This window comes from Erythrolamprus reginae, chromosome 2 (assembly GCF_031021105.1).
Source record: "Erythrolamprus reginae isolate rEryReg1 chromosome 2, rEryReg1.hap1, whole genome shotgun sequence".
Taxonomy (NCBI): domain Eukaryota; kingdom Metazoa; phylum Chordata; class Lepidosauria; order Squamata; family Dipsadidae; genus Erythrolamprus; species Erythrolamprus reginae.
This window is the reverse complement of record NC_091951.1, coordinates 179191997-179213639: the sequence shown is the minus strand read 5'-3', so window position 1 is coordinate 179213639 and position 21643 is coordinate 179191997. Positions and strand designations below refer to the sequence as shown.

General features: G+C 42.6%; 2 protein-coding genes across 2 annotated transcripts in view; one reads left to right on the top strand and one right to left on the bottom strand.

Annotated features, from left to right (window-relative positions):
• The window catches only part of RBMS2 (RNA binding motif single stranded interacting protein 2), a 547749-nt gene extending 544854 nt beyond the window's left edge, over positions 1-2895 (top strand). Inside the window, exon 14 of the mRNA XM_070740625.1 lies at positions 2886-2895. The gene's annotated coding sequence lies outside the window, so the exon portion shown is untranslated. The remainder of the gene's footprint in view (positions 1-2885) is intronic.
• ACVR1B (activin A receptor type 1B) overlaps positions 1-21643 on the bottom strand; it is a 51190-nt gene that overhangs the window by 7444 nt on the left and 22103 nt on the right. The window contains exons 4-7 of the mRNA XM_070740645.1: positions 15732-15962; positions 12599-12766; positions 6890-7046; positions 5068-5192 (exon numbers count right to left, since the gene is read on the bottom strand). Of these exons, the coding sequence (XP_070596746.1) occupies positions 5068-5192; positions 6890-7046; positions 12599-12766; positions 15732-15962 (681 nt within the window). The remainder of the gene's footprint in view (positions 1-5067; positions 5193-6889; positions 7047-12598; positions 12767-15731; positions 15963-21643) is intronic.

The window sequence follows — 21643 nt, the reverse complement described above, 5'->3', positions numbered from 1 at the left end:
AGATCTTCCAGCCTGGGGTGCAGAGGGGGAAGATTCGGTCCGAAAGGGCTGGCGCCTAGAATATGGGGCAGTGCGTCTTTCCTGCCTTCTGTAAGATCTAGGCATGACTTTTTTCTTGTCCTTGTCTTCCACAAGGACCTTGTCCAGAGATTCTCCAAACAATCTTGACCCATCAAATGGGGCCGAGGCTAGACGTCCCTTGGACTTGGCGTCAGCTTGCCAAGTCCGGAGCCAGAGTAAGCGTCGGGATGACTGGTTTGCTGCTAGGGCTCGTGAGGAGAAACGAGATGCAGACAGAGTGGCATCCGCCGAGAATTCTGCCGCAGCTAGCAGCTTGTTAAGGTCTTGCCTTAGGCGACCCTCCTCAGGTCCCAGCTTAGAGAGCATTTCTTGGAGCCAAAGGACCGAAGCTCTGTTAAAAAATGAGGCTGCCGAAGCTGCTTTGAGGGCCCATGCCGACATCTGGTGAGCTTTTTTGTTAATTGCCTCTGCCTTCCGGTCCTCCGGCTTTAGGCCATCTGCCACCTCGGAAGGAACTAATGCGTTAGATACTAGAGCTGCAATCGGAGCATCTACCGTTGGAAATTCAAGTAACTTTTCCAATTCTGGTTCAAATGCATAAAATTTACGCTCAGAAGCTGTTGGGCCTAGAGCAGCTGCTGGGTATTGCCAAGGCCTCTGTACATTGTCCAAAAAGAGCTTAGGGGCTGGTATAAGGTCAGCATCCCTTTGGATCTCCGTGAGTACCCTCGAGGCTGGAGGAGGGGCTGATGCAGAATCTGTGGGCTTTTCAGGGGTGCCCAAGGCCACAGTCATCTTTGCTTTATTAAGCAGTACGCGAAAGATAGCGGGTCTAAAGAGGCCTGTATATGTTGGTGGCTCCGGGGGTGCTCCCTCATCCTCAGATAGGCCATCATCTGGCTCTGAGCCCTGCCCTCTGAATGCAGGATCTTCTAGGAAGGAGTCATGAGCAGGGGATGGGGGAGCCGGTGCTGCCCAGATATTCCTTTGCAGGGAAGGAGGAGGAGTAGGATTTAGTGGGGCAGGAGGTGCAGTTGCTTGTTGCACTCCCGTTACTATGCCATGTGAATATGCTGAAGCAATCATATCCTGCAAGGCTGGTGGCAGGCGCTGCCAGGTATCTGGGGATGATCTGAGCCCCGCAGCTGTTGGGGTGAATGTGGCAGTAGGCAATGGTGGGGGCGGCATGTGCCATGCAGGCGAGACAGAGGATGGCCTGGTAACCTCAGGTCTTATAGGGTCTGCCACCTGGGATGGGCCCCCGAACCTATCTGGGGACCAGTCCCTGTCTGTTGCCAAACCACTTCCTTCTGGGAGTCTTGGAGGAGTCCCAGTTATCACACCCCCACTCTGACCTGGTACCGATGAGACAGTGGTATTGCATTGTTTCTGAGCCTCAAGTTGCTCCTCCAATGCTTTAATTCGACGCTCGGCCTCTCTTAATCCAGATGATGACTGAGAGGTTTTTGCCTTTGCCTTTGAGGAGTGTGTTTTCTCCTTGGCCTTTGTGGCTGAGGGCTCTGCTGTCCCCTGCTGTGGAAGATCAGCCATTGGGGATATAATTGCAAGCCTCCGTAACGAGAGAATGGAGGAAAAAAGCCTTTTCTTTGTTATAACCAGTATTACCGAGCGAAAAATGGCCACCGCAATTGTTTTTCCTGTGTAACAGGAAATCCGGTCTCTTCCTGCCCTTCTAGGAACCGGCCGGAAGTCGGTTGATCCAAAATGGCGGCTCCCTGTGTGCCGCGCCATCTTGTAATGGCCCTTCCCTTATGTAGCCGACTCAGGCGGCAAAGGGGAATAATCGGTTTAAAACCGATCCCGGGCGGCGTTTTTGGGCGGGAATTTCCAATCGCTCGCTCTGGCCCAGCATAGTAAGAAAAAACGCCTCGCCCTGAGGTATGGCCGCGCAGGCCGGGGACCTCTGCCGGTGTCGTTCTGTGGCGGGAGATTTGAATCTCCTCCTGCTGCAAGGAACGGTATGGCCTCGCAGGCCAGGGACCTTCATCACCGGTAACCTCCAGCCTTGGGAGCTGTCCCCACGCAGGGGACAAGCTCCGAGCTGGGAAAGCCGAATTGGGGCCATACTCCACAGAGCAGGGGCCCAATCACACGAGGTGAGTTGCTCCATAAATCTGGAATAGAAACAGAAAGGAGAAAAATTCATTAAGTACAGTTAGTACATTTATTTCAAACAGTTAATACAGATAAATATACAATTAATAACAAATAAGAAAAACAATTAAAACTACCCCTAGACTCAAAGAGTCCTAGGAGGAAAAACTCATGTGTCCCTACACTATGACTGAGTTTTTTAGACTGACCCGGAGAGGGCAGCATGGGGGTTGGACCAGTAAATTATGCTAATTTTTAACTCAGTCCCTTCCAGCTTGGCTGAAGATTAACCCATGTTGGACTCTCCGAAGCAGTGCAAGTGGAGAATAAAAAAACTCCAAAACTTTAAGGCTTAAAAAAAAAAAAGAGGGACTGAGGCAGTGAGGAAGAGCATGCGCCTCCCATACACCCGGCACGAGGCTGCCTCTCATACACTGCACCGGAAAGAGAAACCCAGGTGGGCGAGAGGGGGGAGTCTCCTGCTCCTTTGACCGAAAGGCTGCTGCTGCTGCTGTTGCTACCTGCTGCCTGTGGTGACTCCTCGGTTTGGCTGAAGATGAGTTGACCCAGTCGGGATGAAGTGCCCCCTTTTGCCTTTCTGTGCCCAGATGCTCCGGGAGGCAACCTCGCGCCGGGTGTATGGGAGGCAGCGCAAGGGAGTCACCACAGCATAGTGGTTTATTCTCTCTCCAAGCGCCCAGAGAAAGGAAAACACTCCGTTCGCTCTGGGCTGCCAAAGTCTCCTTGAGTGCCACCGAAAGGTCCTCTGGCAGCCCAGAAAAGCCCGAGATGGCCGGGATTAAAGGGGGAAAGGCAGGAAACTGGCCGGGCCTTCATGCCCCTCTCAAATTTCCTGGGAAATTTTTCCGGGCTCGGATTTTTAAGTAGAAAATGGTTCTTGAGAAGAAGCAAAAAAATCTTGAACTCCCGGTTGTTATCTAGAAAAGTTCTTACGTAGAGGCGTTCTTAGGTGGAGGTACCACTGTACTTAACAACTACTCCACATTTGTTCAATGAGAGATTAATATCCTATCTCAACCTTTTTAATACTGCAACCCTTTAATACAGTTCCTCATGTTGTGGGAGTCCTCACTTATGGACCCCCACAAGATAGATAGATAGATAGATAAATAAAAGTTGATTGGCAGGTCAAAGGGACATACCCACTGTAAAGGGCTGATTGGTCAGATTGTAAAAATATGTTCCAAGGCGCCAGAATAGAAACATTAGTTCTTTTCCCATGGTCATAGGCGACCCCTATAAAACAGTCATTTGACACCCCCCACCAAAAGGGTCCCGACTCCTAGGTTGAAAACCATTGTACTACATAGCTACTTTGAGAGATTGGGATGGCATAAAAATAAACAGTGAGATTTTTAAAAATGCTCTTAAATTTACTACACTGGTACCTCTACCTTAGAACACCTCTACTTATGAACTTTTCTAGATAAGACTGGGTGTTCAAGATTTTTTTGCCTCTTCTCAAGAACCATTTTCCACTGACAAATCGGAGCCTACGAAACTGTAACTGGAAAAGGCAGGGAGAAGCCTCCGTGGGGTCTCTCTAGGAATCTCCTGGGAGGAAGCAGAGCCTCCACCCTCCCTGTGGTTTCCCCAATCGCACGCATTATTTGCTTTTACATTGATTCCTATGGGAAAAATTGCTTCTTCTTACAAACTTTTCTACTTAAGAACCTTTTCACGGAACGAATTAAGTTCGTAAGTAGAGGCACCACTGTATTTCTTATCTAAAGATGTTTATAAAAAATACCAAATTTGCATAATATAAAAAGTCAGTTTTTAAAAACAGGAACTTTCTCTAGCAAAATTATTCCTACAACTATTTCTGCAGTTCCTTTGTTGCTACTAAATTCTGATTTCAATACTTTTTTTCACAGAGTACTAACAACACTGGTATATGAGTTAGCTTTTTAACATTTCAATTATATTTTAATCCTTTCTTTTTAATCAAAGTTATTAGTTTTATCCCTGAAATTAAAAAGTTGTGTTATTAGTCTGTGGCAGAATAATTAATTTATCTCATTTTAAAGTGTGGCAGTTTTTAAAAAATCAACCATGGAAAAAATTCTTTTTGATTCACCATATTTATCTTTTGTTACTTAATTCAGTTTCATTTATTTGATTTAGAAGCTTTCTGGCTGCAAAATCTTTCTTCATCTCACCTTATTCATTTTTTAAACTCTATAAGATTTGTCTTCTTTATCATGGAACTTCTTTTTGTCTAATTTAACTTTGAATGTGGTTTTTGTTTTGCTATATAGCATTAAATGTGAGTTTTTCTTATACAAATGAATATAATTCCAATTAGCATATTCATCTTAGTATCTACAGTCTGTGTAAGCATTTCAATACTTTTCCATGTTTTAACTTTAAATTTACCTGATTTTAATGAGATCTGAACCATACATGCATAGACATTAAAAAAACTTTGTTATATGTAGATTGATTGAGATGTTGAAACAGTAATATGCAGATATAATGTACTTTTAGCAGATTTTCCAGAAGTGGAAAATTTTGAGTCTGGAAAATTTATGTTTCTTACTTATCTCTTGCCCTTACCCTTTTCTATTTATGTAAATTTAAATAATACTTTTAATAAGCATAGACTGTAACTACGACCTACTTTCTGCATAATTATGACATACACTGCATACACTGTAACTATGAGGTGTCAAGAGGCCGGCTCCAGGTTTTGGTCAATGCCTTCTTGAGTGAGGGATTTGTCCCACAATCATTAAAGGTGGCAGTAGTGATGCTAAATCAGTGGAAAAAAAGTCAGATTCTGAGTCAGCAAATTTATTTGCTTTGCATTAAAATATATTGAATTGTAAGATCTGAAGCCAATAGAAAATTTGTTAAACGTTTATGAGAGGGAGGGAGAGGGGGAGAGAGATAAAGATAATCTATTACCTCCTGAGTTGCACCTGCGTGCAATTTCCCAGTAAACCAGGCCAAGGGCATAGATATCCGCACACTTAAATGAATCAAAATGCTTCATGTTTATTGTTTCATCAAGAACCTCAGGGGCCATGTAACTGTAGCAAAAGAACAATCAGAATTAGACATCTATTTGAGACACATATGCTTCACATGTGCCACTTGTACAGAAAATCGTGCATCTACTGTCTATTATCATGAATAAGAACAAATAATGAATAATGAACAAAAATTCATTCAGCAACTTTGAGGAAAGCCTATAATATTTTAGAATATTTTATATTAGACTTTCTGTTAACAGCATTTTTAAAATGTTTACCAACAAAATCAAGCTAAAAAGAATGAAAATTTCCCTTGCTAGTTAGGAGCACTGTAAAGGTTTTCTTGGCAGGAATAGAAACACAAGCAATCATCCTACAAAACTTCCTCTCATTTCTCAAGTAATTTAGTTGTCTGCTCTGTAATACAGTACAGTGGTACCTCCACCTAAGAACGCCTCTACTTAAGAACTTTTTTAGATAAGAACCGGATGTTCAAGATTTTTTTTGTCTCTTCTTAAGAACCATTTTCTATTTAAGAATCCGAGCCCGGAAAAAATTCCCAGGAAATTTGAGAGCGGTACAAAGGCTCGCCCAGTTTCCTGCCATCCCCCCTTTAATCACGGCCATCTCGGGCTTTTCTGGGCTCCCAGAGGAGCGTTTCAGTGGCAGTTAAGGAGACGGAACAAACCACTTCGCTGTGGTTACTACCTCGTGCTGCCTCCCATATACCCAGGGCAAGGTTGCCTCCTGGAGCTTTTGGGAGCGGAAAGGCAAAAGGGAATGCTTCGCCCCGGCCGATCAACTCGGCTTCAGCCAAACCGAGGAGTCACCACAGTGAAGGAAAGGGGCCGGATACAAAGCGAGCAAGAGGAGAGGGGAGCCCTTCAGCATGGGAAGGAAGAGGAAGCAGGTAGCAGCAGCCACCGCCTTTCGGTCAAAGGAGCGGGAGGTTTCCCTTCTCGACCGCCTAGGTTTCTCTCTCTGGCCCAGTGTATGGGAAGCAGCCTCGCGCCGGGTGTATGGGAGGCGCATGCTCCTCCTTGCCGCCTCAGAGTCCCTCTTTATTTTTTTTTAAAGTCTTAAAGTTTTGGATTTTTTTGATTCCCCTCACCTCACCTTCTTCCTTCAGCAGCGACTCTCTTCCTCTTCCTCCTCCCACCCAAATTCAGAGCTTTTATTTCTTTCTTAATGGGTTTGCACGCATTATTTGCTTTTACATTGATTCATATGGGAAAAATTGCTTCTACTTACAAACTTTTTTACTTAAGAACCTGGTCACAGAACAAATTAAATTCTTAAGTAGAGGTACCACTGTATTTTGAAAGAAGAAGACATTAAAAAAACAATGCAAATTTTAAGTTATATAGTTCATATAGATAAAAGGCAGTTGCCTAATTAATACGTTTTTAGCTATTATTAAAGATTCTTCTTCTACAATTCACCATTTAATGAACTGCTCAGGCTTACAGAAATGTTAATTGTGTTTCTAATGCACATTATTTTGTTAAAGGATATTTTATGCTGTACCTTATTGGAAAACTATTTAAGTTTCAGAAGTAATTTAACGCTGTAACTGATTCACAAATACCCTACCCTAATGATGCATGTGGAAAAAACTAATTAGAGTTAACAGCTAATGGCTAAGAAAATACAATTCTAAAAATGAAGCAGCCAACAGGCTACAGAGGAAAGAAGCATTCAAAATTACGAGCTGTATCTTTACCAACCCAGTCAGCTCAAGTATAATTACTCACCGTTTTGTTCCAACTCTCTGGTTAGGGGCAATATCAATTGTATCAGTAACAGAATCATGTCGGACAGCTAGACCAAGATCTGCAATGGCGCAAGTTCCATTCTTCTTCACCAATATATTTTTGGATTTCAAGTCACGATGTGCAATCCCAGGTTTTCCTAACAAAGGATGAGAGAGTGAGTTCTGTTTATACACTTTGGCCAAGAAAAACAAAAATGAGTGCCATGTAAAAACCTTGGCCAAGTCATGATAATGTTCATTCGAGATCTAGAAATTGTCATTTATCCTGAAGGAAAATAAGTGTTGTTCCTTACTTGAACGCCTCTTCTCATCCAGTGGAACCAGCCTTCAGAATGGGTTTGACCTTGACCAATCAGCTTGAGGAACAAGTCAGTCAACTTGCATATATGCCAGGATCTGCCTAGTGTAGCCCAGATCTGACGCATCCAGAAGACTAGACTCGAGCTTGACGACTCAGTGTCAGATACATGGCTGAGCGGACTCACTCATCCGATTTAGATAAAACATAAGCTGTGTTATGTTTATAAAATACCCAATGAGCTAAAAACAAAGTAATATATTATTGATATAGTAAGGGATGGGAACTGAAAGCTGGTTCCATCGGATGAGAAGGTGTTCAGGTAAGGAACAATGCCTATTCTCCATCCTAGAGTGGAACCAGCCTTCAGAATGGGACATACCAAGCAGAGGTCCTGGTGGAGGGAGGGAGGAGTGTCTTATCATTCTGCTAAATCTCCACCACTTGTTGTAACATTCTTCTGCTGAAGGCGGCATCAGTGGAAGCATAAGAGTTAATTCTGTATGGTGAATGAATTCAGATGGGTGAGCCCAAGTAGCTACTCGACAGACCTCCTCTAAGGATGCCTGTGTCATCCAGGTGGCTGTGGTGGCTGCGCTTCTAGTGGAATGTGCCATGATGTCTTCAGGAACAGGCAGGGAAGACAGCTCGTATCAATAGTAGTTCTGATCCAACGTCCTATGGTGGCTGATGAAGCATGGTCTACTCAGGATCTAGGGTAGAAGCCAATGAAGAGGGCCTCTGTCCTCCTGAGGCGTTTTTCTTGATGTAGATAAATTTTGAGTGCTCTGCGCACATCCAGACCGTGCCAACGGTGTTTTGATGGGTGAACTGGTCAGGCGCAGAAGGAAGGAAGAATGAGCTCTTGAGATCGATGAAACATGGAGTTTACCTTAAGGAGGAAGGATGGATTGAGGCGGAGTTACCCTGTCTGCCTGCAGACCCTTCCTGACTGAAATAGCAGATAGTTCTGAGATACATCAAGTTGATGTGATGGCCATTAGGAACGTCACCTTGAAGGACAGATACTTTAATGAGGCCTCCCTAAGAGGTTTGTAGGGTGGGCCTGTTAGGGACACCAGTACTTGGAGATTCCAAGTGGGGTACCAATGGATCAGGACTGATGAAAGGGCCAATACCTGTCTGCGAAGAGTGTTTGAAGTGAGCCCTTTGTTAACGTTTCAGAAACCTCAGCCCACGTTTCAGAAACCTCAGTATTTTGGGCAGTGGAGTGCTGAGTGGAGAAAGCCCTTCTTTGGAACACCAGTCACCTCGAGACCCGATTACTGCAATGCACTCTACATGGGGGAACCCTTGAAGAGCGTTCAGTTAGTCCAGAATGCAGCAATGCCAGCAGTCATGGGTGTACCTAGATACACACGTTACTCCATGCTTCCGGTTGATCTCTGAGCGCAATTCAAGGTGTTGGTTATTACCTATAAAGCCCTACATGGCTTAGGATCAGATTACGTATGGGACCGCCTTCTACCCCACCCGTCCCAGCGACCGATCAGATCCCACAGAGTCGACCTCCTCCGGGTCTTCTCAGCCAAACAATGCTGGATGGTGGGATCATGGGGGAGGGCCTTCTCTGTAGTGGCTCTGGCACTCTGAAACCAGCTTCCCCTGGAGATTCATACTGCCCACACTCTCCTGGCCTTCCAAAAGGCCCTAAAAACATGGCTCTGCTGGCAGGCTTGGGAAGACCATTGAGCATCTACATCTTGCTCCAGCCTGACTGTCATGACTGCGAGATGAATGTTTTTATTATGGGGCTTAACTTTTTGTATTCCATTTTGTTGTTAGCTACCCTGAGTCCACGAGGAGATAGGTGGCATATAAATGAAATTAAATAAATACATAAATACATACATACATGACCTCCACGTGGCCGAATAGATGCGATTAGTAGGAGGCGGGTGGGATGCCTGCATGATGAGGATGACATCGTCATCACAATCCTGGTTTAGTAGACTACACCTCTCAATTTCCAAGCAGTTAGTTGGAGCCAGGTGGGGTCTTGGTGATGCAGGGTCTCCGTGTGAACATGTTCTCCCATAGGGATGGCCACTACGACCAGCTGACCGAAAGCGCTTGGGGATCCGCAAACCAAGGGCGGCATGGCCAGAATGGGGTTACGATGATGATTTCCGCCTGTTCTGACAAGGTCTTCTGCAGGAGCTCCGGTATTACTGGGAGTGGTGGAAATGCATATAGTAGGCCCCGGGACCACTGGCTCTGAAGAGCATTCACCTGTTCTGCTCCCGGGGATGGGAAACAGAAGAAAAATCTCATAAGTTGTGTGTCGGTGGGAGTTGCAAAAAGGTCAACCAGGGGAGTTCCAAATTGATGGCACATTTGTTGGAATATGTATGACTTGATTCTCCACTGTGCCTGATCCACCTGTTGATGGCTGAGCCAGTCTGCTTGTGTGTTGGAAACTGATATGTGGTCTGAAGACAGGGAGAGGAAGTGTCTCTATACCCATAGACCCAGCTTCATTGCTTATGCTTGTGGAATAGGCTTAGAAAGTGCATTTGTGAATGGACTGTGACTTCTGAGTCCTGACTACTCTCTCTTCCTGTTGTTCCGATGCACCCCCATAGATTCCCATTTCCTCTGGGGATGTTAGTGACATCAAGTGCCATGGAATCCCCCTCTGTGGACACAGGTTGTTGTCCTTCTCCCATTTGGGGTTGAGAGCTGCCTCTGCTTGTCCTCTATTGCAGTCTCTGGAGGACCCTATCACGTCTTTGTTCTGTCTGGATAGTAGCTTGCGATGGCCTCCCTGACCTAGAGGCCGAGCATTCTGAGCTCATGGGTGAGTGATCTGGGGAAGAGGCATCTGACAGATCCCTGTTGGTCTTCTTGCTCGTCTTTCCCCCCATCTTGTCTTCATTGGTGCTATAATGCTGGAGGAGGTGGGGTTCGAGATGGCCGCCGCCTGCCTCTCCACATGGATCTGCTCAGTCTTTGATGCCTTTGAGCGCAGTTTATGCCCTTGTTCAATGTTTCCGCCCCTTCTCTTTCTCTCTCTCCCCCTTCCCCGCACTAGGCCTCAATGCAGGCTTAGGGGTTACCAGTGGCGCTGGGAAGTGTTGCCCATAAACAATTGTGCTTGGGCTCCAGTTGTGAAAGAAGGCTAATTAGGTTCTGCAAAGCATCTTAGCGGCTGCCGGATTCCAGCTGGTAGCCCCAAGGGTTCAAAGCAGTGGCATTCCTGTTTCCGGGAGGGGGGAAATGGCTTTGCCCCAGCCCAATAACCTGGAGATTGGTGGTTCGTGGGACAGCCAGGAGGGGTGGAAGGTCTGAAACTTCCAATGGGGTCGGCTGTGAAAATGCCTTTTGCACTGTCTCAGAGGAAGGGAGGGTGGAAGCTCCTGGCTCTTCCAATAGCGCTGGCAGGTTACATCGCTTGTGCCAGTCTCTCTTTTCTGGAAGATAGACCAAATGCCTCCATGGGAATTTTAAAGTCACGGGAAGTACGGGACTCTCAGGACGAAAGGCAGAGGGAGCAAGGGTTATTTCCTACCCAATCGACATGTTTGCTTCCTGATCTTCCCTGCCGCTGGATCTCCGTGAGCTTGAGCGGAGCCCTGAAAAGGCTGTTGGTTTGAAGCAAAAACAGTTCTACTCTGATAGAAAACCCTCTCTTCCTCTAATGTTCTATTTCTTTGCTATTTAATCCCTATCTAATTCCTAAATTAGGCCTAAGGAGAACTTTCTTCAGGAGGGAGTCCAGCCACCTTTCCTCTGAAGGAACAAGTCAAATCTGGGCTACACAAGGTGGATCCTGGCATGCTTGCAAATTGACTGACTCATTCCTCAAGCTGATTGGTCGAAGTCAAATCCATTCTGAAGGCTGGCTCCACTCTAGGATGGGAGAAAAGCAAGATCTTTTATCCAATTTCCACAATGTAAATTGAATGGGTCTTCTACTGCCAACTTCTCCTAGATTAAGACAATAGGATATTTCCTATAGTATACTATTTCTATCTTGTTAAATCACCATTAAGAATGGGAATTACTCTAGTTTTTGGACCATAAGACGCAGCAGTGTATAAGACGCACCAAGATTTTGAAGAGGAAAAAATGTTTTTGTCCTCCCCAGGCTCCAGGAGCACTCTGCAAGCCTTCCAAACCCACTGTGAACTTGGTTTTGTGAAAAATGGGGCACACAGGATTTGGGAAGCCTGCAGAGTGCTCCTGAAGGCTGGGGAAAGGCAAAAAGCCCCCCCGCCCCTTTTTGCAAAATGGTCCATTTTTCACTCATTTTTTTTTCCAAAATGGGGTGCATAGAGGTTTTAGGAGCGCTGCAGAGTGCTCCTAGGGGTTGGGGGAAGGCAAAAATGAAAAAAGGGCCTGTTCCCCCCCCCCCAAAGTTGTGGTGGTTTTGTCTTCCCCCAGCCCCCAGGAGCACTCTGCAGGCCTCCCTAACTCTGCACACCCCATTTTTTCAAAAAAGGGTTGCAGGGAAGGGCTTCAGGGGGCCAAAAATGACTGTATTTGGTGTATGAGACGCACTAACATTTCCACCCTCTTTTGTGTGTGTGTGGGAAGGTGTGTCCTATACTCTGAAAAAAATCTATTCTCATTTATATCCTTCCTTAGCACATCAATCCTGATTTTTTAAAAGTACAGTACCTCATTACTTTGAATTAGAAAAATTATGCTTAATACCAGTTCATTAAACAGAATCTCTAGCCCACATATTCCAAACGTCTCTTCCTCTTAAATAAACAATATCAGATTTCTAAAACTTGCCAATATTAACTTATAGGCTAATTCAATCCAGCAATCCAGTTGGCATGATGCAGGTTCCTTTCATATGACCAAATGAGTCCCTGGAAGTGCATTTTCTTTGTAGCAAACTGTATTCTTTGGAATGCTTTTTCCCTGAGAGCCAGCTGGCTTCCACTCTGCTGCTGTTTTGAGGAGCCATGAAGACCTGGCTCTTCAGCCAGACCTTTAGCAAATAAGAATGAAATCTCTTGCTTCACTCCTTCTAGTACAAGGGTGTCAAACTGGCAGCCCATGGGCCAGCTCACATGCAGATCACACCCCCTCAGCTCCACGAAAGGAAAAAAAATGTCACGATACGTCATGTGATGGCAACTTGACAACACAAACTTGATACTCATGTTCTAACCTGTTTTGCTTGGCATCTTTTATTAATTTTTGTCATAAAAAAAATTGAATCATCCGGAGTCAGTGAGAGTTGGGCAGAACACAAGTTTAATAAATTATCATTGTTGCTGTTCTTAGAGTCAATTAATTTCTTTATATCCAAAGAATGTATCCTCTTTTTCAGCTCATGTCTATCAATAGTAACAGAAATTTGTTTTTCTAATTTCCAGCTGTTCATTATCAAATGTATATTAGTACCCTTACCTTGAGTCCCCACAATTTCCATGTGCAAATGTGCCAAACCACTGGCAGCAGACAGAGCCAATTTAATCATCCCTTCAATAGTTACAGTATACCGGTTGAGGTAATCAAACAGAGAGCCATGCTCATGGTAATCAGAGACCAACCATAATTGTGTCCAAGTTCCGTTATCTGTTGACAATACAAAAAAAAAAAGAGGAAAATATACTGAAGCAAGAAAATAACAATGGTCTTTTTAAAGATATTGAACAGCAGAAGATTCATTACTGCTTGCTGCTATTTAGCATAGTTCAGAAATACATTATATTTTAACTGTATCTGTGTAGCTATTTATTGTGGGGTTTATACTAATGCATGTTTCTACTATTCTGTCAGTGAAGTCTGTTGGGAAGTTAGAGGTTTTGGCCTGACATATTCCTTTTCCAGTTTAATCCTCACAATAATCAAAATATGGTAGAGATTGGATTTGGCAATGATTTCCTCTTTTCATCCTTGCCCCAGAAAATGTTGCTAACATGTCCTCTGATATGAGACCAATAAGAAATGATGTGAGAAACAGGAACATCTGGAAAAGCAATGGCATTCCTTGGGAGAGGAAAGCTGACATCCATAGTAGAATGAGGAACTGATGAATGGATCAGTAAAGATAGAACCTGGGATGGTCCATAAATTCTCTATATCATCATCTGGGAAGGAAGATAGTGATTTAATGGCCAAAATATCTCGAGAGAATTTGGATCTGGTTGCCATAACTGAGACATGGTTTAAAGACTCCAATGAATGGGAAATATCCATACCATGATATACATTGTATGAAGGATAGAGTAGAGAGAAGGGGAGGTGGAGTAGCCATTTATGTTAAGTCTAAAAGCAACACATTCAAAATACAGTGGTACCTCTACTTACAAACTTAATTCGTTCCGTGAAAAGGTTCTTAAGTAGAAAAGTTTGTAAGAAGAAGCAATTTTTCCCATAGGAATCAATGTAAAAGCAAATAATGTGTGCAATTGGGGAAACCACAGGGAGGGTGGAGGCCCTGTTTCCTCCCAGGAGATTCCTAGAGAGGCCACACAGAGGCTTCTCCGACCATTTCCTTCCCAGGAGATTCCAAGAGAGGTCCCAAGGAGGCTTCTCCCTGCCTTTTCCGGTTACCGTTTTGGAGGCTTGGGTTTGTAAGTGGAAAATGGTTCTTGAGAAGAGGCAAAATAATCTTGAAGACCTGGTTCTTATGTAGAAAGGTTCGTAAGTAGAGGCGTTCTTAGGTAGAGGTACCACTGTACATGTAAAGAGCTGGAGACTCTCTGGGTTTGCATGCAAACTAAAGAGGGTTCTGTCATTAGAATTGGGGTGATCTATAGGACTCCAGGGCAATCTGAGGATTATGACAACAAGATACCTTGAATTACACAGTGCAATTATATTAACATGACCAGTTCCTTTTTCTTATAATTAGTTGCTTGCTAGAAGCTAAAAGCTATTTGTGCAATTTGTGAAAAGGAGGAAGTGAAACAAAGTGCCGGTTGCTTTTCACCGCATCCTGCAGTCTAAGCCAGTGATGGCAAACCTTTTTTGGCTTGGGTGCCAAAAGAGTGCACAGGTATGTGATAGCGCACATGTGCATGCCCACACTCATAATGCAATGCCCTCCCACCATGCATACACACATGCCTCACTGAAGCCTCCGGACATCCGATTGGCTCATTGGGTTGGTTTTGCTGTCCCCATGCTTCAGGAAGTTTCCAAAAGCCGCCTGAATCCTAGGGAGAGCATGCGCTGGAGCTGACATAAGGCAATGCTTTGCATGCCCTCAGAGATGGCTCTGCGTGCCACCTGTGGCATGCATGCCATAGGTTCACCATCACTGGTCTAAGTCATTATAGCAGTTTTATTTTTCCTGGATAAAGCTGTCTCTGTGATGGTGGGAGTAGCCCAAGAGATTAACAATTCATCATTCCAATTTCTTACACACTTCTGACTAAGTCTCTATTAAGAGGGTTATAGATCCAAAGTTGATTTCTTTCTTCCTCCATGGTAGATGTTTAACTCAAACCAATGTTTGGAATTCGAATTTATTTAAATACCTAAGAGCTAACATTCTTGAATATTTTAGGTTAAGGTAATAAAGTAATTCCTATACTGTTTATGAAATCCAGAAGAGATAACTTTTTAATTATACATTCCAGTCTATTGTAATGACAAAAACCTGGCCTGGCAAAAAGCTGTCTCCTGTATGTAAACTTTAACATAAGGTAGAACTTCCAATTTATTGCTACCTTGGATTTTTAACAATCCTCCAGTGTTTCATGCTCCCTCAGCCACCTCTTCCTGTTCTCAATATGTATTCCCTCTTGCTCTTCCTGTTCTCAATATCTGTTCCTTTTTTATTCAAGGTTTACATCAGCAGTTTTTAAGTAAATGTCAATTTTTATTTCTATCCAAGCTCCTCTCCCCCAAAATTACCTGCCAAAATTCTTTTACTATTTCTAGATTCCTAGCATATAAAATATTATGTTTTATGATATTGTATCCATATAGCCAACAAACCTTTATCCTTATTGCTAAATAATCGTGCAGTCTATTAATTGTATTTTAATTCAAGGCGGCATATAATAACTATTGCTATATCATTAATACACAATAACTGAATTCAAAATCACAATTAGTTGTGGTTTTGAACACTGCTGTAAACAGTTCAGGGTCAAGCCTATGAACAAGCAAAGGTAACAATTGTGTTTTCTGCCTTCTTTTCATTTTAAAACTGTTTTGCCATACTCTGCAGATTGGTAAAACGTATGGGTGAGGAAAACTTGGAATAAGCCAAGAAGCCACTGTTGTGAGTGATCCTTGTCCACCTCAGGTCATGCCTGATTCTGAAGAGGATGAGCCAGGCCCCTCAGGGTACCCTGGGCCAGGGAGGCTGCCAGAGAAAGCTGAGAATGAGAGTGAGGCAGACAGTGACTGGGGAGAGCCTGAGGGGGCTGATGTAACAATGGGAGATTGGTCTCTGTCAGACAGTAGGGAAGACATTAAAAAAAGAAAAAATAGATTTAAGTATGAACCTATCACACATTAATATTAGGCTTCAAAGGCAATTGAAGCATTTGTTTGTTTACTGGAGCATCAAAGCAAAAAATACCTTTGTTGTCTGCAGCAATAAATCCCAGAATGTTCTCATGGCGCAACATGACTGTCTGATAAATTTCAGCTTCTCTAAACCACGATCGCTCTTCCCGTGATGAGAAAATTTTCACAGCTACATCACCACCACGCCATCGGCCACGCCACACTTCTCCAAAACGACCTTTGCCAATGATTTCCTGGAGGACAATTGTTCGAGCCACAGTACGCTGGACAAACAGTGGTAAGCCTGAAAGCAGAGAATGAAGGGTGAAAACAGAGACAAAGCAGAAGACAATGACAAGAACAGTAAAGTCATCTTGATTTTATTATCTTTAAGCATAACACCATTGTCTGGTATTATAACTTATATATATCAATGTGACATTCTCTCCCTCCCCCAAAATGGGAACATTCACACTACTCAGGTGACCTGAAGACACAGATAAATCTGCAAGTGGCCTCAACGACTCTCTAAAAGAAGGCAAATGACCTGCAAGGAGTATAAATCCTTCCATTCCTTACTATCAAGTCAGAGCTGAAGAAGCTTCTTGGATGAAAAGTGAAATGTCTTCAAAAAAACCCCAAGAAAGCCTAGTTGCCTCTTGAAAAAGCACCGTTAAGACCTCTCTTAGATTAAAAAGTAGATTATAAGATATTTTAGAAATGAACAGATATACAGTGGTACCTCTATTTAAGAACACCTCTACTTAAGAACTTTTCTAGATAAGAACCGGGTGTTCAAGATTTTTTTGCCTCTTCTTAAGAACCATTTTCTACATAAGAACCCGAGCCTGGAAAAATTTACCAGGAAATTTGAGAGCGGCATGTCCTGGCCAGTTTCCTGCCATTCCCCCTTTAATCCCGGCCATCTCGGGCTTTTCTTGGCTGCCAGAGGAGCCTTTGAGTGGCGCTTAAGGAGGTTTTGGCAGTCCATAGCGAACAAAGCATTTTCCTTTCTCTGGGTGCTTGGAGAGGGAATAAACCTCTGCCAGCGCCCAGAGAAAAGGAAGGGGAGGTTGGCCCCCTCTTGCCCGCCTGGGTTTCTCTCTCTGCCACAGTTTATGGGAGGCAGCCTTGCGTCGGGTGTATGGGAGGCACGTGCTCCTCCTTGCCGCCTCAGTCCCTCTTTAAAAAAAAAAAAAAAAGCCTTAATGTTTTTGGATTTTTGGGATTCCCCTCACATCACCATCTTTCTTCAGCAGCGATTGTCCTCCTCTTCCTCCTCCTCCTCCTTCCACCCAAATTCTGAGCTTTTATTTCTTTCCTAATGGGTTTGCACACATTATTGCTTTTACATTGATTCCTATGGGAAAAATTGCTTCTACTTACAAACTTTTCTACTTAAGAACCTGGTCACAGAATGAATTAAGTTCTTAAGTAGAGGTACCACTGTATGTGTATCTCAGTTCTAATGTTGCTTTTTTTCAGGTATGCCACATCTTCAAACCTGATGTAAGCCCTACCTCTTTATTCATCAACTAATTGCAAAATATTTTGTTTTGAAGCTCCTCAGTTTTTCTTTGACAATAATTTTAAAATTGAATCTGGATATTGGATTCTGAACATTAGTACTATTGATTACTTTTAAAAACAAACAAACATGAGGATTTTAAAAATTGATTAAAACTTTTGGCGAATCTTTGCCTGTGGAATTGGAACCTAGACAACCATTTTTCTACTTAATCCTGTGGTAACTGAAATGGATTTATAAATTATCTGATAAGTTTTCTGTTACTTTTTCCTTTACAGTAATCCTTCACTATATCGCGCTTCACCTACCGCGGCTTCACTTCATTGCGGGTTTTGAAGTCAGCGTTGGCACAGATACGGCGCTTAGAAGTTTGGAAGGGCAGGACAAGCGCTCAGCGCATGCTCAGAGAGAAGCTTCATTTGAATCATTTCACCACACAAATAAGCGCTAGAATAATTCCAGCGGGACTCCCGATGTAAGCGAAACCCCAATTATGCACGAATGAAAAGAGTGCCATCTCTGTCACTTCTTCCTCGGAACTACGGCTAGGGGTCGGCCGTTCCTTTTCCCCCTCCTGAATTAAATGCGTGCCAAGAAGGCAGTCTTTGGAGGCGCGCTTAGTGGTTGGCGGCGGCGGCGGTGTGCTTGGGGTTGTAGAAAGAGCTCCCAGCAGCGCGCGAACGAGCGCAAGCAAAAAAAGGAACGCGACGCGGCGGGGATTTCCAGACTGGGCTCAAGGGCGGGAGAGGAAGTGCTGGGCGGGTGGAGGGGAAAAAAAAAAGAAAAGAGAGAAAGAGGGGCAGCTCACCAGGGACTTTCCAGCTGGGGCAAGGCAAAAAAGACAACGTTTGGCCGAACTGCTGCAAAGAACAGCAGTGGGTTGGGGGCCGCGATTCTTTTGCCCCCCTCCCCTTCTTTTCCTCAGGTGCAGAGTAAGTAGTAGTGGGGGGGGAAAGGTTAGCCGGCCCCTAAAGTACTATCAGTCGATAAATTCCCCATCGCGGATTTCACCTATCGCGGCCGGGTCTGGAACGTAACACCCGCGATAGGTGAGGTCTTACTGTATATTTATTTTCAAACACCAGATGGTGCTACTGACCAGAGTGCACAGATCAACTGGATTTATAAGTAGCACTAGTACTTAGGCTTATATACTTTACAGCCCTTTCTAAGTAGTTTACAGAGTCAGCATATTGCCCTCCAACAATTTGGGTCCCCATTTTACCAACTTCGAAAGGATGGAATCGAACCGCCTGCAGAACTGCATTCTAACCACTGAAGCATCATGGCTCTATGCAATGTTTTGATGGAAAGTTAACAGGAACTGATGGGTATTGTTGCAAATTAATGCATTGATAGTTCCTTCTAGCAGTAAGGATGTCAGGATTTTGTAACCATTAGTCTCAAATATCTTGAAGGGGTTATGGTATACAGTACTTTAGTTCAACAGATGCTCCATAATTCTATTGTTGTCCCTCACTAAGCCTTTTTCAAAACAGAAATGATAGCTATATGAAACTGGTTGACTTATCTAAATTAAATTCAAGAGAAGAATTGATAATGGAAGTTAATACCTGTTAGTGTATATGCTCAATGATAAAAAAAGTTTAAATTGGATAAAAATTATGATTTTGCAAATGAGAAACCTGACTTTTAACTAGATTAATAATGAATATGCTGTTGTTAAGATGTATAAACTTAATAGAAGTTTACATGGAAGTTGACTAGATTAAAGATTGTATATGGGCAAAACAGTTTGGATACAATATAATGTTTGAACTGTGGGGGAAATATGTGGTGTCAAGGATTGAAATGACATTGATTGGATGCTGAAAAGAAAAATAAAATCCAGGAATTTTTTTCTATGTTTAATGTTGGATGTTTTGGGTCTTTTTTCTTTTTTTGTATACATATTGTTATTGTTGGATCTTTGTTTTTGTGTGTGTTTGTTTTGTATTTTATACTCATTCATAAAACATACTGGCAATAAATATATACACAAAAAGAAATCACCGCTACATTTAAGTATAATTTGATAGAGAATTTTTAGAAGATAATGTATTGTTGGTATTTAATACTGAATAAATGGTCAAAGGTATATAAATCTACAGGTAAAACTCAAAAAATTTGAAAATTGTGCAAAAGTTCATTTATTTCAGTAATGGAACTTAAAAGATAAAACTAATATATGAAAGAGATTCATCACATGCAAAGGAAGATAGTTCAAGCCGTGATTTGTCATAATTCTGATGATTATGGGGTACAGCTCATGAAAATCCCACTTCTACAACCCCAGAAAATTAGAATATTGTGAAAAGATGTATTATTCCAGGTTCAAAGTGTCCCACTCTAATCAGCTAATCAAGCCATAACACCTGCAAAGGGTTCCTGAGCCTTTAAATGATCTCTCAGTCTGGTGCAATAAGAATCACAATCATGGAAAGACTGCTGACCTGACAGTTGTGCAAGAAAAAAAAATCACTTCATAAGGAGGGAAAGCTTCAAAAGGTAGTTGCAAACGAAGTTGGGTGTTCCCAAACTGCTGTATCAAAGCACATTAATAAAGTTTTGTAAAAGAGAAAAGTGTGGAAGAAAAAAGTGCACAAGCAGCAGGGATGACTGCAACCTGGAGAGGATTATCAGGAAAAGGCCCTTCAAAAGTGTTGGGGACTTTCACGAGGAGTGGACTGAGGCTGGAGTCAGTGCATCAACAGCCACCACACATAAATGGATCCTGGACATGGGCTTCAAATGTCGTATTCCTCTTGGCAAGCCGCTCCTGAACAACAAACAACATCAGAAGCGTCTTACCTGGGCTAAATAAAAACAGACCTGGTCTGTAGCTCAGTTGTCCAAAGTCCTCTTTTCTGATGAGAGCAGCTTTTGCATCTCATTTGGAAACCAGGGACCTAGAGTATGGAGGACGAATGGAGAGGTACACACTGCAAGATGCTTGAAGTCCAGTGTGAAGTTTCCACAGTCTGTGTTGATTTGGGGAACTATGTCATCTGCTGATGTTGGTCCACTGTGCTTCATTAAGTCCAGGGTCAACACAGCTGTCTACCAGGAGATTTTGGAGCACTTCATGCTTCCGTCTGCAGATGAGTTTTATGGGGATGCTGACTTCATTTTCCAGCAGAACTTGGCACCTTCCCACACTGCCAAAAGTACCAAAACATGGTTCAATGACCGTGGGAATACTGTGCTTGATTGGCCAGCAAACTCACCTGACCTGAACCCCATAGAAAATCTATGGGGCATTGCCAGGAGAAAAATGAGAGACATGAGACCAAACAATACAGAAGAGCTGAAAGCCACTATTGAAGCATCCTAGTCTTCCATAAAACCTCAGCAGTGCTACAGGTTGACAGCTTCCATGCCACGCCGCATTGAGGCAGTAATTGTTGCAAAAGGGGCCCAAACCAAGTACTGAATACATATGCATGCTTATACTTTTCAGAAGTCTGATATTGTTCTATGTACAATCCTTGTTTTATTGATTGCATGTAATATTCAAATTTTCTGAGATTGTGGATTTGGAGTTTTCATGAACTGTACCCCATAATCATCAGAATTATGACAAATCATGGCTTGAAATATCTTACTTTACATATAATGAGTCTCTCTTGTATATTAGTTTCCCCTTTAAAGTTGCATTATTGAAATAAATGAATTTCTGCACGATATTCTAATTTTTTGAGTTTCACCTGTATATTGGAAATGCAATCAGTTTGAAGGTACTTTTGATTATTTTTGACAGATTTATAACAAAGCTAAGAAATATTGGGATCTGATTATGTACTTAAATTCAGATAATTCTTAAAATAAATATACAATCGAAATAAAACATTTTTCTTCCAGGTTTGATGGACAAACAAAGAAAACAGAACTTTGTTTTTATATAAGATAACAGCAAAACTGTTGCTAGTGCAGAGTTGGAAGGGTTTACAAATTCTTACAACAGTAGAATAGACAGTGAAATTAATGGAATTAAAGGAAATGGCAAAATTGACTGCTTTGATCAGAGAGAGTTTATCTAGCTTTGTTTCTCTTTGGAAACCACTTTAGGATATCTTTCATGAAACTGAAAGAAATAAAAAAATTATTTGGGGATTTGATGATTGTGACTGTTTATAATTATGGAAGCACAGTGTATTATTGTGAAATTTATAGAGTAAAAGGTTAACAAATTTTATATTTGTAGCGATATCAAAAAAAGCCAGAAGCTATTCTCTTCCATAGTTTTTTTTATATTTTTCCTCCTTAGTTTTTCTTGACTCTCCCATTTTCTTTCTTAATGTTTTGATCTTTGTATTTTCTCATTTATTGAAACTTAATAGTTTTGTAAAATAACATTGTTATTAATTATTAATATTTTATCTTGTTTATCAGCATTTTTATCACTAACTTCAGTAGAATCAGTAATAACAGAACACTGTATCTCCTTGATTTCAAAT